Below are 17,244 nucleotides of genomic sequence, written 5' to 3' on the forward strand. Positions count from 1 at the left end.
CACACATACACATACACATACACTTAATTACACTTTTTCACCAAGTTCAGACACACCATTTAACCCAAAGTACCAATACAAAAGAGCATGTTTGAAAGAATCTTTGGATGCTCCTAAATAATAGACCTTTGTCATTAGAAAAGAACAAAAACATTTGTCATGATCATTTTTTCTTGGACAAATTTAGGTTCACTTATCGAAACAAGTAAAAAAGGTTCACTAATCAGAGGTTTTCCTTTCAATCCAAATTTTCTTAATCAGAACAAAGAAGTGGACACACAAAAAAAAAAAAAAAAAACCTTAGACCCTTTAAAAAATACGAGAAAGTCTATAGACATACAAAATTTAAAAATAAATTTAACACTTGTTTATGTGATAAATTGTTAGTTGTAAGTACAAAATTAATATTAGTGGCGGACTCAAATAAGAACTAATACAAGCTTGCTACATTAACAAGTGTTAAAAATAATCTCTTTTTTTTTTTTGTATGTAAAATTGCTTATATATTAAACACCATTGAGAGTAATATTACAAATATAAATTATTTTAAATTATTTTTAGAAACAGTTAATATAACAAATTGTTATTAATTTTTTTTTTTACTTACTAATAACCCAGTCAAGTTAGCATTTTATAAAATAATTTTTGCTTTTAACATTTAGAACACATACTTTTAATTCTCTCATTCATATGAGCAATGCTAAGATCTACCAATACACGTGTATCTATCACTTATAACTTACCACGCGGTGAGTTTTAGTTAAAATTGCATAAAATAACATGGTAAGCCGTGGTTGAAGTTGTGTAAAATAATGTGGTTTACCATTGTTCCATTTATTTATATCCCCCTACATATACCGCCACCTCGCTCTTCAAAAATCCCCCCTAGCCCCTACCCCCTGTGCAACCCTCTCTCTCTCTCTCTCTCTCATGGAAAACCGATTCAAGCTACGAATCTCTCGGATGTTCCGAGCCTCATTTGGCTCGTGCCGGTCCCGAAACATCTCCGACGCAGTGGAAAAAGCTGTCTTTGATCCACAAAACCGTCAAAGTTTCCACATGCTCGAGCCTTTGTCCCCAAAACATCGACCCTTCCCTTCCATTTGCAGACCAAAACCGTGTCAAACCCCTGAAACCATTAACCAAAGCTGCATAATCCAAGCCAAAGATTTACTTCCAAGAAGAAAAATATCTGAGCCTTATTCGCCTTTCGGTTATTTTAACCCTGATGGACGAACCTGCCCTCCTGCTTCACCAATCTCGCCCTTGAACCCTTTCGACCATTTCAAACAGATGAAGAAAGGTTCAGATAGGAATAAGAGTAAGAATAAGAAGAAAAAGAAGAAGACCCAGATGAAGAACAAGCAAGGAGAACTCTTTCCCATTAGCTCTTCTTCTCAAGATATGAGTTTTGGTGCTTGGTCGTGGTATAGTAGCGAAGAAGAAGAGGAAGAGGAAAGAGAGGACGAGACTGACACTCTTTTCTCTTCCAAGTCTCTCTCTTCTGATTCATCCGAGCCTCGACGACGTCGTTCTCGTCGGAAAAGGCACGCAGCTCGGCGGAAAAGGTCAGGGACTTTGAGTTCTGAAATGGGTCAAATGCCATTGAAAGGGAAAGTGAAAGATAGCTTTGCTGTGGTGAAGAAGTCCAGTGATCCTTACAATGATTTCAGGCTGTCAATGGTTGAAATGATAGTTGAAAAGCAGATATTTGCAGCTAAAGATTTGGAACACTTATTGCAGTGTTTTCTATCACTGAATTCGTACCATCATCATAAGGTCATTGTGGAGGTCTTCATGGAGATTTGGGAAACTTTGTTTTGTAATTGGTCTTGAAGAAAACTGTCTTTGTTTTCAACGTTTGTTTATGTTTCTAAGAAAAAATAGTTAGCGCTCTAACTTTAATTAACTACTAGTATATAATGGATATCCTCCATTTTCTCCAAATCTTCTTGTACTGCTTGTGTTGATTCTTTTCTGTTTTCTATGTGAATCTGTTTTTGTTTTAATGTGGGAAATGTTACAGTAAAGTGGGATTTCCTTGTTTTTTTTCTTCCAGGGTTTGTTTTTCTCTGTCTTTTGATTCCACAGTGAAAGAACTGTGTTTGAAAAGATTGAGAAGAAGAAGGATAACAGTTGAACAGTTTTTTATGTTCTTGAAAAAATCAAAATTTGGTGGTAGCTAGTTTCTTTGTTGTTTTGAAAAAGATTGTTCGAGGGAAAAAAGTAAGACAAAAAAGTCTTGGATGTTTTCTAAACTTTTAGATACGGTTTAGACTTTTCAACCTGAAGCTTGAAAAGATAGAGATGGGAACGGTTGTTTGATTGATTTGAAAGTAAAACGTTTTAGAAACATAAAAAAGTTTAAAAAGTATTCGTCTATGTTGGACTTGGAGATTTATTAAATTCCTTTTCCCACAATTATTCCAATACAGTAGAAGATTATTCACTCATTTTCTGAAAGTGCCCGAGAAATACAAGGAACCTTTCTCTCATTGAAAAAGGTAGAGAAATTAATTTAAAAGTGAAGTAAACAAACACCACTTCCATATCATGACTATCTAAATAGAACAAACATCACTTCTATGAATAAAGTATAATAGAAAAGGAAACTATTTAATGCTAATTGGAAGACAAGGATATTCAATTTAATCTAAATTATATCCACTAGCTCCACATATTATGCCAGAAATTGAGAAAAATTTGACCCTCACATTTATATTGTCTTAACACATACAAGGCCACAAAAACTTCATTGGGTACTCACGGAAAGGAAATTTAGGAAAGAGAAACGATTCCTCAAATGATTTGGCTATTAATTGGCACGATGCCTATGGACAAAAATGCCTATTAATAAATTCGTCTAGACAATATATCATGAAGTGTTAAGTACATCCATTCTTGTTGTGTTATTAACCATTTCCATTTAATAATACAGTCCGTTTGTTTTCATTATATGGATTACTGGAAAAAGAAGCAGCACAAATTAAACACACCCACCACCCCAACATCGAACAGAGTTTTGTTTTTGACATTTTGTAGCATTATGTCCTATTGTCCTCGCAACGTTTATTTTCAAATTAAAATCACAAGAAAGTTCAAGGCCCTTAATAAAATAAATAAACAAATGTTGACGGTTCAGTGGACAGTTCACAGTAGCTTTGAGGCACCAATAAGATTATATATATGAGCTGCATGGTATATATCTTGTTTTAAATATTATTTATGTTTTTTAAGAGTTGTGAAGCTTAATCGGTAATTTCTGATGTCTAGAGTCAAATTTTCTATCTCCAATTATCTATCAAATTGATAAAAAGTTTAAAATAAACGAAAAATGAAAATGCTGGACATGCAGTACCCACCAACCAAAAATGCTTCTGAAACTGAAAAGTCATATATGCATGAAAAGTCTATTTCAAACGAGGGATGGTGGGAAAAAAATGACATGAAAGAGAAGACACAACGGAATGAGAAAATATGGGGGAAACCGTTGATAGTTTACAGAAAGAATATGAGCCAAAACCTTTTCTATTCGTGGGGGACCATGCCAGCCTGAACATGAAAGCTGTGTTACAATATTACATACGAGAAAGAGATGGAGAGAGAGAGAGAAACCTTGATTTGGACCCCTCTCTCCCTCTCCTTCCCTTCTATGATATATTGGTTGAAGCTAGCATTGCACTTTCTGTAACAATCTAGGACGACGTCCCTTTTGAATATTTAATGAGGAGGATGATCATGACAAGTTATGGAGCACATTTTTTGAAGGTATTGCCGAAATGGGATAGAAATTAAAGAATGTCTGATTATGGCAGTGCTGTCCATTGGTTTAGCATTCTCATTAATGGTCGCATTTTTTGGGTTCTTGGGCCTCTCTCTCCCTCTGTAATGTACTTAATGATACACGAGCACTATAATAAAACCAACAATAAGACAAACACACAAAAGGGGAAAACTGGTCCAAGCGCATTGCATTGGGCTACTGTGTTGTTACAATTTTGGTTTTTGCGTTCATCTTTTCTCTGGCGAGTGAGACACCTTAAAAATATTAGTATAGGACTTACTGGACGACTTTTGGTGGATCGAGTTGCCCAACCCAAACCTAAGTTGGCCATCCTGAAATTTAATATCCATTAATGCGAGGATTTTCATCAGGTTGGCTTGGAGTCTAAATCTTCTATCCCACTTTTTCTGCTCCATTCTATACTCTACCAATAAAAACTTATCACGTGTTCACCTAATTAATTAAATACTACTATTAATTAATAACTGTAGCATTAAATAAGTCAATAATAGTAGTATTTAATTAATTAGGTAAACACGTGGTAAGTTTTTATTGGTAGAGTATAAAGTGAAGCAGGAAAAGTGAGATAGAAGATTTGGACTCGTTGGCTTGGGCTGCACATTGATTTGAGGCCTCAGCTAAATTTCGGATAAGGTGAAAACAGTTACTAAGGCACCACCCCCGACTAGACACAAAAGTAAACAAACGTGTAGTCACAATCCTGCTTATTAATACCAAGAAGACAAAATTATAATGGGTCATCCGAGTCATGTCAATAAGTTCTCTTAAATTAATTGTTAATTAATTATTTTAAAAAAGTTTTACCACAATTTTTACCAGAAATATAAAAAGTTTTTTAAAAAATTAATTGTTTTTTTTTCTAATTAAATTTTTCTAAAAATATTTCATAAACTAATGCCATCAAGTTTCAGGGTATCTGTTAACTTTTCCCAATTATAATTTACAATAATTTTGATTTTATTTCTTAAAGTTGGATTCATACTCTAACATTACATATTATTTAGATTTAAGCCTTTTCATTCATACGCCGTGATGAGATGTCCATTAAGTGGCCACCTTAACTCAAAAATCAGCATAGTTATATGAATAAAAAAATTTTGAAAATGTTTGGGGATGAAAAAAAATTACCTAAACTTTAAGGGTATAAATTATAATTTAGCGAAAATAGTATTTGACTTGGCTTTGATAGATTCAAAATGATGTAGTTCTGAATGAAAAATCGATGTTGTTTTGAGTTTAATTGGTATTTGATGGACTTCTTTTTGTGTAATTACGAAAAGACTCAAACTCAAATGATAACTAATGTTATGGGTATGGATTCTAAATTTTGAAACATTAGAGGACATAATCAAAATTACCTCAAACTGAAAGAGGCAAAATTACAATTTAGTCCAATAGAGAGCATAAACTTATCACATTTCACATGTAATGCATCTCGCACTGTACAATCAGAATCATGACAAGTTTTGTTTCTATGAGGATGAAATGTAGATGTACCATCTATTCTTAAAAAATAGTAAATGTGGGCTATGGGAAGTTGAGCACTCGGTTAGTTTAGCCGAAGAAAGCCAACGTCAAAATCAATCAAGTTGGGTCATGTCCAAAGAGATTGGGCCTCTAAAAAGCTAGCCCAACACAATTCAGAACCTAAAAACTGACCTACATTTGTGTTGGTTGGGCCTCACTTGCAAGCAAAACATCAGGAGTCATGGAGGTTAAGGTGTAGTCTTAAGCTTGATGTGTCGAGTCAGAGCCGTGAGAGATCCGGCTAGGTCACACTCACTCTTAAGTCCTAAGTCTTAATTATCCCTCTGAAGTGGACTGCTTCCAACCCTGGGAAACGTGGCCTATTGCCAATGACAAATAATTGTCAGCACAATGGAACTGTCTCAATCGGTTAGAACTAGCTGGTCTTTAGTCCTCATCAACTGAGTCACTTTGTTTATCACACTCGAGCCGACAACAACTGCATGTGTATTATTAGGTTTACTTTTGTACTCTCAGCTGTAATGGCGGCAGTACCTAAAAGCTTGCGATTTGTTTAGTTAGGAAAAAGTAAGGAAAAAAAAGAAGAACCGACTCTATAGCTAAAGTTTAGATTATTTTAATGATACAAACACAAGTAATTATTGGTGAAACTTATTTTTTTTGATATAGCAGCCTGTGTAGATGCAATCTAAGTGGGTCAAGAAGTGTTTTTTGTGTTGGAAATTTGGGGAAGAGCCAGCTGCGTTGAATCTTTTGGTATTATCTGATTAGCAAAAGCATCTAAATTTGGATACCTCTGTAGTAATTCTAGTATGGACAAACTAGGATCAGGAAAAGATCAATGCATATTGGATTGGATATACTCTATAGTCAAAAAAAAAAAAGTCCAAGATCAAGACATTTGAAATTTGAGTGCCAGCTGGGCCAACTATATATGAAGGCGATTATATGATTTCAATCTCCAGCTGTACAATGGGTCGGTGCCAATGAGTTATAGATAAAATAAGAGGCTGTTTGGTTCAAGCCAAAAATGGTGTATTTTTGTTTTCACTTCCAGTGTTTAATATGATCCATCATTAAAAAATTTGGTTTCGCTTTGTAGTTTGTACATAGTTTTCATTTTCAGCATATAAAAAAAATGGGGTTGAGTATAGCAAATGTTATCTCAAAAAAATGAGAGAGTTCATCTCATACTAAATATTTGATAGTTAACAAACATAAAGCTAAACAGAGCTTTACGCAATTTAAAATTAGTTGTCATTCATTGTAATTGTACAGTGAAATATAATTTTAAATAATATGAAACCATGTATATATCTCAATTCAAGAATCTAAAATATGAAATGAACTTTCCTCATTTTAAATTTTATCATATCTATCAAGAAAAAGAAAAAGAAATGAACCCTACTCCTCATTTTGAGGCTAACGAAGGTACAAGAATTCAAGGCCCCCAAGGCATCTATTGTGCAACTCCAATTATCTGGAAACTAAATGTACGTGCCATGGACACGGTTGCACCTAGTAGTTCAGAGCGGCTAAATTGTCCTTAAGTTGGACTTCAAAGATGAGAAGTACTAAACCCTATAAAACTCCTTATCCAGCAACCCAATATATGTTTTCAATATAGAGTTCTTGTACGTGGAACATTTGCAATTGGTTGTATACTTGTTTTAATGCCAGAGAAACTTCTTCTTTGCAACGAGCCATTAAGTTCACAAATAACAAACATTTACTCCAACTGTAATACGACCTAAATAAAAGAAATTTATTATCCAGAAAAATGACATAAATTACCAAATCATGTTTAGCCAATGATTAGTTTTTTTCACCTCAGAAAGTTTAAAAAATGAATATTGGTTGAGTGATATGAATTCTTTGCCGTACTGCCAAGAATTACATATCTGAAAGGCCTAAATGATTTTGTTGCTGGGTATAAGTATTAAACCCAAATCAAGAAGGTATGATCTCTGACTTGGTAGGTTAAAATAATCATATGAAAACCTTTTCATTTTCCCTTTTAAAATTTTTTTTTTTAAAATTTTTTAATCTTGAACACGGCTTACTTTTTAATTGTAAAAGGTACCAATATGCTGCTGGTGGGCTGGGTGTGAACCACAAAATTTTGCTATTTTTTTTCTCTATCGATATCATACAACTTTTAAAAAGGAATTAGACATAATGATGTCTTGTAGAACAAGAGGCAATGAAGAAGAGAATCCTAATATTTCCTTGTTATTTTGTGATGATACTAAGCAGACGAAATCCATTTAATTTGTGTGGATCATGATGATTATGGATTCAGTGGAACACATAACAAAACAATTTTAGAGTATTCACATTAACTCTTGTAAATTTGTTTTTGTCGATTTTAGTATAAAAATCTACTTTTTCTATTTTCCACAATCACTTTTCAAAAATATTAACTTCATATTATCTATTTTACATTACATTTAATTAAAATATAATTTTTTTAACTGTTTCTATTTTTTCACATACAATTACCATAACCAACTTTATTATTTCATCATCGAGATACATAAAAAAAAACTAAATATAAATTTATATGGTTACTGTAGCCGTGGATGGATTTTGCACAATTATATATAGATTGATGTTGGAGGTGTTGGGAGTTAGTGGGGCAAAATGTGGAGTTTTTTCTATTTTACAAAGACTAGTTGAATGCTCTTAGTGACTGTAGCAATTGCCAAATGGGCTATGTCCCATATCTCAATTTTTAAAAAAAAAAACTTTTTTGCTTTGATAATTACATAGTTAGCTTGAGATTAAATTTTATAAGGATTTAATGCGAAATCCATGTTTTACACTCTCTAATTCCAATATGACACATCATTTTATCATATATCAAAGAATAAGTACAGTCACACACAATCAGTTCTATAAACTATTTGAAAATCCAATTAAATTGAGAGTTTATTGAGATGTTATTAGATGTGATAAGACGTATTAAATTTTAATTTAAATAAAAAACTGCTATGACAATTTTTTATTGGATGGTGTATAACATGAGTTTTATATCTCATCGTTATTAAATTCAGACTCAATTAGTTTAGTCTTTCAACCTACTCATGTATAAATTTAAACAAACGGTGGGTTTTCTTTAGTTTAATTAGTAAAATTTCTTATTAAACTTGAATAAATGACACGGGTATGAATCTTGTTTACATTAAAAATTAATTAGTATGTTAATTTGATTATAAAGAACAACCATAATAAAAAAAATCTCATAACTATATGGTATCAAAGAAAAACATTGAAGTGCATTTGTACGTGTTTAAAAAAAATTACTAAAACCCGGAGGCTTTAGTGAATCTACGTGAAAGTATTGTTTCTAGAGCAATACTTTTGTTCAATTTGTGGAGGTTTTAATTTAATTTTTATAATAGACCAATAGGGCAAGTCCAGGCATTCCATGATCAACGGGATAGTTATGCTACGTGGTCCTGAACCCAAGATGTGTGATATTCACCAGGAAATCAATGGTCTAGAGCACAAAAAAAAAAAATAAATAAATAAAGAAAAGTAAAAAAAAGAAGATTATTAAGCTGTTTTAAATCAATTAGAAGAACCTTCTAACTTCTAATGACAATGCCAGCTTGAGAAAATAAATGGACAAAAACAAAGAAGTTGATTTCATAATCGATCTTTCACAGTTTCACTGCATGGAGATGGAGGTTCTGAATTGTGTAGAAATAACGAGCTAGTAAAAATTGACATACCCTAATTAATAATGATATACATATGGAGACGTATAAATATAGTATATAATTAATATGGTTAAGAAGCAAAGCCAATGAATGAGATGAAGAAGCCGGTAGAGAGTGAAAGAAAGGGTCGCGTTTTCTACCAAAAAAGAGAGAAAGAAAGGCTCAATTCAACAACTCTACACTACCCGCTCCTTTCATTCTCCTAAAGCTAAAAGGGGCTACACACCAACTCCACCATCAAAAGTAAAAGCAACGAAACTCTCTTATTAATTATAATGAAAAACTCACACGCTTTGATTCCTTCATTTCTATTAGAGTTAGTGGGGACCCGTTGGGAAGCAAAGAAGAAAGCACATAGACAAGAAAGGAGCGTATGAAGTCAAAGAGCAAAATAAAGTGAGACGCAAAAGAGAGAGAGAGAGAAATAAACAAAGGGTTTCCATTTTCTTTAGAAAGTTAAACAACCTTCAATGGCTCCTCCCCATTTCTTATCTGTATAAAGAAACCTTCACTGAGATCATCACCAACAACAAGCCAAAAAAAGAGAGGGAGAGAGAGACATTTTTGTATCTTTCCTTAGCAGAGAATAAAGAAAGAGCAACGAATCTCATTACTTAAAATACAATATTATTAGCAACAATGCTGCTTAGAAGCTCCATTTCCAACACCAAGAAGTTCTTCCAGAAAACCTTACAAAGCTTCAAGTCTTTGTTTTCTGCAGGTGGCTACCAAAAGATTCCCAAAACCCCTTCACATCCCTTAGCTAATTACACAGCCAGCTCAGACAAGAATAATGTCCAACCTAGTTACAAAGAGCTAGACAAATTCTACTCCGACTTCACCGACCAATGGGAGTTGGATAAAGACAAGGCAAAGAAGGGAAGCAAGAAGAAAACTATGTCATTCCCAACTAAACAAGAAAATGAGGTTTACAATGGCAGCTTCATGAAGTTTTCACAGGCGAGCACGGTGAAGAAGAATCAGATAGAAAGGAAAGAAGATCAGTATTATCATAATCATGATGATGAGAAGATGAAAAGCATAGTGCCCCACGAAAGGAAAAGACAAGAAGATTCTTGTTTTAAAGGTACGAGAGAAGGAAGGATTTGTTTGGTGGCACAAAAGCTAAGGGAGTTGGAGATGCTGGATATGAGCAATGTGGACCATCTTTTGGACATAGAAGAGGTTCTTGATTACTATTCTCGCCTCACTTGCCCGGCCTACCTTGACATTGTTGACAAGTTTTTCATGGACATTTATGCTGAATTCTTCAATGTTGCCCCAACATTAACGCCAGCAAACACCATCAATTCCAGGCTGAGGCCACGATCACTAAGGTCATAGACTTCTCTCTTTTGGAGAAATTTGGATAGTTAGGTGAAGGAAAAGGCAGAGAGGCCTCAATGCCATTCTTTCTTTTGCTTGTGAACCCATTTTTTATTTTATTTTTGCAGTCTGTCTTCTTGATCTTATCGCTTTGTTTCGTAGATTTGTGCCCGTTGTTTATAATTAATTGGGTGTTTCTAAATAATTTTACATTATTAATTTAATTTCCTTTCTATGATTTGATGCATTTACATTCAACTAATTCGGGGGTTTTAATTTCTTTTCACCTCTCTTGTAAAATAGGGGAACCCATCTAGAATACAACTCCATGGAGTTGGAAACGACGGAATACCATGGCAAATTTTTTGTACCCTGCTGAATCATCTTATATCTTGATTCTTGAATTTTCTCATAAAATTTGTTTTATCATATGTTTCAGACTTGGCTTGCGAGTCTAGTGCTCCGCTCTTAAGTAATTCCGTACTTATAATATATATCTTTATTGTAGTGGCTGGTTGGTTGCCTTACATATTAGTACCTGAAAACCCTGTAAGCATACACATAAGTTGATCATTTATCAAGAAAAAAAGGCGATGAATGAGAACCAACTATGCCTTCAATCAACTTCTGCAGTGCCTTCTTCCTGCCATATAACAAAACAAGGGAAGGAACATGAACATCCGGCCACTCCTGTTATTCCTTTTAATTTTTGAAAAATCCAAATATGTCGGTGCTTTCCATAACCATACAAACTAGAAGATTCAACTAATAGTTCAACGGTGGGTACCGGTTAACTTGACTGGTAAAGTTAATGATGGTTGAAAGAAAAATTTGACGTTTAATTCATGCCTACATCAAAAATTAATTATTATTTTGGTCTAATAATAAAGAAGTATTATTAAAAGTAGACGCTAAATTGGAACCTTTCAAAATAAATAATAAAAAACTAATAGTTCAACAATAATGATATAATTTATTTTTGGGATAGAAACAATAATTATAGTCTTTGCTTGTGTCTAAAATATCAACTCAAATCTAGGCAGCCCATATATAAATTTAGACCTAATCAGAAAATACAGGACAAAGCCCAAACTCTCCAAATAAACAAAATCCATCAGTCCAATTCCTTAATTTAAATGTAAAATTCATATAGAGAAAGCCCAACGAATCCACACTTAAACAAAACATACCCATACAAAAATATAAGGGGCTCAAAACCCACCAGCCAACACTTACACAAAATTATGAAAACCATCCGACTAACAAAATTACAAAAATGCTAGTAGACTAACACAAAAACCACAAACTTTCTCTGAAGTATATTTTGACCCCAAAATTTTTTCAACATTACATTTTCCCCCAAAGCTTTTCTAAATTATATTTTGACCCCAAAACTTCACTAATCTACATATTGTGCCTAAATCTTTTCTCAAATTACATTTATCCTAAAAAAATTTCCAAAATTATATTTTGACTCATAAAAGATTTCCAAATCCCTAAAACCTTTGTAAAATCATATTTTGACCCCAAAATTTTTTTCCTTCTACAATGATGTTTTGATTCTAAAACTAAACTGAAATTACTCTTTTACCTCTAAAATTTCCAAAATTTGTGTTTTAACCCCTAATCTTTCAAAGATTGCACAAAAGCTATTGACATCATAGAAATAACTATTTCAACCCTACATGTCATCAAAATAACTCAAATGAACACAAGATTAGTAAAAATTGATAAAAATCAAGTTGGTATTCCACAAGAATTTGATTATGATATTCTTTGTTGTCTTTTTGCATGAACAAAATGCTTTAGGAGAATAAATTGCAAAATTGACCTTGTTGTGCTATATTATGGAGTGAAGTTTGCTTTATTTAATCCAAAATGCAATATATTTTTCTAAAATTATATGATTGAACCATGCATACTTCCAAAAGAGTATTAAAATAAACTTTTACAAAACCTCAAATGCCAAATGTATGAGTTGTGAGTCATAGTTATGTATTCAAGACAAGGTATCATATCAAAAGATGGGCGTAGTGGTGTGCCAATTACCTTTCTCACATGTAATTGATCTAATTACTAGTTCGTGTCTTATGGTTTTGTACATCCTATTGTTTTCTTAGCTTAGGAGTCCTTAGGATCTTTCTTATCTAAATTAGGAAATAAAATAAATAAATTAAACCGAAGTGACCAACCGCATCTTATTATTATTTTTTTTTTTGAGAAAGAAAGTTTTTGAGAAAGACCAACCACATCTTAAAAACACCAATGATTGGTGACTCCCTTTAAATGAATAATAGGTAAAAGGCACACTCATGCACACATATCACTCAAGTGTCATACACAAGTCACACACATCTACACGTGTCGCCGCCAAGACTTCAAAGTCATGGGGGTCGCCTAAAAAAAATTCAATGTTGACAAGTATTGAGGACCAAAATTTGACAAGAAAGCCCATTCTATGAAAAGTAAGGAAAGTCCATGAGCCTTAACAAAAGAAGACCCAATTCATGAAGTTAAGAAGGATCATGAAGGCCCAAAGTCCCAAAAAGAAGGAAAAAGAAAGAAATAATAACAATAATAAAAAAGAGGACCCAGACTTGGTCAAGCTAGAGGACATGCATCAAGAAGAAGGATTTCAGTCAAGCCAGAGGATATGCAGGAAGAAGAATCAACATTAGGGCCCTAGTACCATGATGTGTCCTTTTGAAGCCGTGAGAAGAGGACATTGGCTAACACATGGGAAAGCCAAGGCGTATGTTCAGATTTCTAGAAAAAGCCATTAAAAATCCAGCAAAACCAGGTATTATTTTTGTAACCCATGGTCCAAGCCCATGGGATCCCGAGTTGGTAGTAAGGGAGAAGTGGTTTGGTCAGTAGGAGAGTGAATTCTGGTGAAAGGAGGATCCCGAAGGTTTCCCTTAGTTCATATATTTGCTTGGAATGCATGAACTAATGGAAAACTCAGTTCCCCCATGTGTATGACACCTCCCCAGAATTTCCTCACAATTGTCACTTTCAATTAAAGTTGGCATTCATTGCATTGAGCAACCCTCCCATTCCTTTGACTTTCCAAGAAGGACTTTTCCATTTGTAGCTAAAGCCAAATACCCATTTTGAGTTATAATTGCCTAATTAAGCTAAACCTCTACCTAATGCACTTTTTTAGGTTCCAAAGGACATGGTTTTACCTAACACACCAGGGATATCCTCGCTTAGGGTACTAGACCATGTCTACTATAAAAGGAACACTAAGGCATAGCAAAAGAGGGGGTGGGGGTGGGGGGGGGGGGCGGAGAAAAGTGGGGATTCAAATGGAGGGAAAAAGGGAGAGTTCAAAGTTTCAAAATGATAATTCTTAGAGCTTTAATAGCCCAGCAATGGAGAGAAAAAGGAACAAAATAAGAGAGCCAAGGAAGAGGAATTTGTCCCATATCCTTGAAATTATTCAAAATATTACTTAGCCTCCAAAGAAATATATGCCAAAACATGCACACATCATATATCACCCTCTCCCACAAAAATCCACCTCACTTGACTATCTGGGAAGGAAGATCCCATGCAAAGCTATTTGGACTTGAGTTCCAAATCCCACAAGTCTTGTGCAAAAACACTAAGTCTATGAGAATTGGGGCCAGGATCCTCGTGGCTGACTCATTCTTATGAAATTCATTTATATATATATATATATGTATGTATATGTATTAGAATGTATACTTTAATACGAGGAACTAACTATTATTTGAAGATATGTGTATTGTATAGTTGTTCTTGTGTAGGACCTATAGAGGTAAAGGGAAAGGACAAAAGTCCATTGCATAATAAGCATGGAGAAAGATCCTACAGTTCAAGGAACTAGAGATTCTGGGTTCCATGGATTACAGACCTAGTACCCCTGGGAGCCACAACATCACGTTCGGGGTACCACGACATCACGCTCGGGGAACCAAGTGAAGGAACTCTTTTAAATGTTCACACAATAAAAGATAAGTCTTAAATATTCTATTTCAATGTCCTACTCATTGTGAATATTATGAATAATTATTTTACTTATTTTGTAAGAGTAAAGGGTCATTTTATGACACTAAAACACTTATAATGATATTTTATTACTTAGGAGGAAATCACATTTTTGCCTTGAGGAGCTTTATGTGACTTGCACACAAACTGGTTCATATAACGACCTTAATAGGCTGTGGAGAACCGGACCTAATCCAACCATCCATCCTTGGAGGCCCAAGATCCCTTGTCATCAATGGACTTAGGTACTTTCCAAAAAAGGAACCCACAACAAGTAATAAAATAGTGTTAGGTAACTACCATGATGACTCACTCTTGTTATATGTCATTGACATTAGAAATCCGACGATAACCATGTCCATTCAGATGACATATTAGTAGGGTTGTGCAAAAAAATGCCTAGCCCACCAACCCACTTGACCCGAACCAACCTGATTCAATCCATGTGGGTCTATTAAGTAAGGCAGATTAGTTTGGGTGGGTTAGATATTTAGCTGGTTGGATTGAATAGCGGGTTAAGATATTTCTAACCTGCCACAACTCGACTCGCTCGCCTACACACACACACACACACACACACACACTTTGTCATGTTGCAAAATTCTCCCTCACATATTCACCTACTTTGTTTTTCTCATCTCTTTCTCATTATTTTTTTCTTCACATTTCTCTTTCTTAATAAACTCCAGCCACTCTCTCTAAGATTTTGTTATTATTCTTACTCTATGTACACACCTAATTTCAGATTCTGAAATGTTTTCCTTTTCAGAGTGATATGTTTTTTAGTCATTCTTATATAAAATAATTTAGTATTTGTAATTATATTTAATAAAAATTTATATTTATATTTTCTTTTCTTATTTGAGAGAGCAAAAAATTATCTAATTTAATTGAAATAATATCATTTAGCCATTTAAATTTGTCAACTGTTAAGATTTTAACTGATCCGTTGTTTTCATAGATTGGTGGGTTGGTAGTAGATTGGAATTTTCCCAACCCGCCATTGGTGGGTTGGTTAAAAATATTTCCCTCCATCCGCCCAATCCAGCCTGTGCACATCCCTACACAGTAGTGTTCAGCTTATCATACGAACTAAATTGATTTTTTTTCCTTTTTTTTTAATCTTAAGGACCAAAATACAACTTTTAAAACTTTAGGGAAGAAATTGAAAAATTGTGCAAACTTTAAGTATCACTTGTGGTGTTTACCCTCTTGAAGAAGGAATTGATTGGAACTATGGATTAAGAGAAGGTAACCTGTAAGATGTCTTCTAATCATATATTGTTTGTGAAAAATAAATGCTATGAGATTATCTTATGTAACACTAATAAATTCTAATGAGCATGAGATATAAAAAATAAAGTACACCCATATTTGTATCTACCTTTATATTTATATGTTAATTTGTAGCTAATTTGAATTATATATGTTTTATAGGTAATTTATAGGTAACTGAGTATTTATATGCTAGTGGGTCTTATCTAGGGCATAAGGATGAACTCTAACTCAAGTGGGATAAACCCAATTCAGAGTCAAAAACCTACAAGATGTGGAGAAGCCTAATCAATTATGGAAAGAAGCCAATTAGAGAAAAAAAAAAAGAGTCAATAAATGTCAAAATTCAGAATCACGGTTTTCGCATACATCTTAGTATTTTGGACATAACTCTTAGCTCAAATACTGGATTGTGGTGATTCAATTTGTGTTGGAAATATTGAAAGAGCTAAAACTTTGTAGTTTATAGCAAGCCTAGATTCTCACTTATTGTGAGAGACCGAGAAATTAGGCCTCTCAAAAAAGAGATTTGAGCACTTTTAAGGGCACCTCTCTATTTGGGTAAGTGATCAAAATGCTTCATTGTTATTGATTGAAAAAAAATAAATACAAGCTTGATAGATTGAATCTTACAAGGCTTTGAGTCCTAGTTACAATCTATCAAAAAGAATACATGGCTTTTTGTCCTAGTTACAATCTATCCAAAAATAAAAAGAAAGAAAAAGCATATGTCAACATATCCAAAAGAAACTAAGTTCGAAGGCTAGGTTACGGAATGAGAAGGTGTTAGGCACCCATTCTGCCCAGACAGAGTTTGGTCTTGTATATTCTAATGACCTATATACCCTTTTTGCATGATATGAATGTAGTGTGCTGCCACAGGCAACCAAAAATAAAATCTACACTCCTAAAAATATTTGTAGTAGTGCGAGTAAGGATCGTTCCCATAGAGAGTATCTAGCCTAGTTTTATGCTACGTGAACAAGGAGGGGGGGGGTTTGAGTAAATGAAAACAATTTTATGAAAAACAACTAAGGAACAATTCAAGTTAAAGTATCGAAATCAATCAAAAAAACAAACCTTGGTCTAAGTCAACATCCGCTATCGAAATTTTACAACTAATCATCGATGCAAGTATATATCAACTCACAGTTTGAATATTCACCGTTGGAAGTATTTTCCTATCCCTCCTTAGTTGCAGTTAATTAGAAGACAAGCGATCTAATAAACTCTAACTACTAAACAACCGAAGACAAGCGCTAAAGGTTTACTCTAGTAGTAGTCTTAAGAATTAGAGAGATCGATGAAACTAAACAACACAAACACAAGCGATTGTATTTAATTTAGTTGAGCGTTCTTCCTAAGACCTAATAATTTCTGACGCAGCAAATCATTAAATCTTGATTGCTTCACAAATTAGAGGGATCAAATAATTACAGATTTGATATCTAACCTAGCAGTAGATTGCAATGAATAATAAACTAGTAAGCCTCCTAGTAATTAAACGAGACAATCATGAAAATAGGTGTAGAAGAAGATCCGATACTCAAAGCATAAAATTGAACTGTAAAAACAAATTAGATCTCACAGTTTTATTGATTCTAAGGC

The 17,244-nt window shown here is 33.8% G+C and overlaps 1 protein-coding gene across 1 annotated transcript; it reads left to right on the forward strand.

Annotated features, from left to right (window-relative positions):
• The first annotated feature begins 881 nt into the window (after positions 1-881).
• On the forward strand, positions 882-1,932 carry LOC142622334 (uncharacterized). Its single transcript, XM_075795785.1, has one exon. The coding sequence runs from the start codon at positions 931-933 to the stop codon at positions 1,834-1,836; it is 906 nt and encodes a 301-aa protein (XP_075651900.1). The 5' UTR covers positions 882-930; the 3' UTR covers positions 1,837-1,932.
• The last annotated feature ends 15,312 nt before the right edge of the window (positions 1,933-17,244 follow it).

This window comes from Castanea sativa, chromosome 1 (genome assembly GCF_040712315.1).
Source record: "Castanea sativa cultivar Marrone di Chiusa Pesio chromosome 1, ASM4071231v1".
In the NCBI taxonomy this organism is placed as follows: Eukaryota; Viridiplantae; Streptophyta; class Magnoliopsida; order Fagales; family Fagaceae; genus Castanea; species Castanea sativa.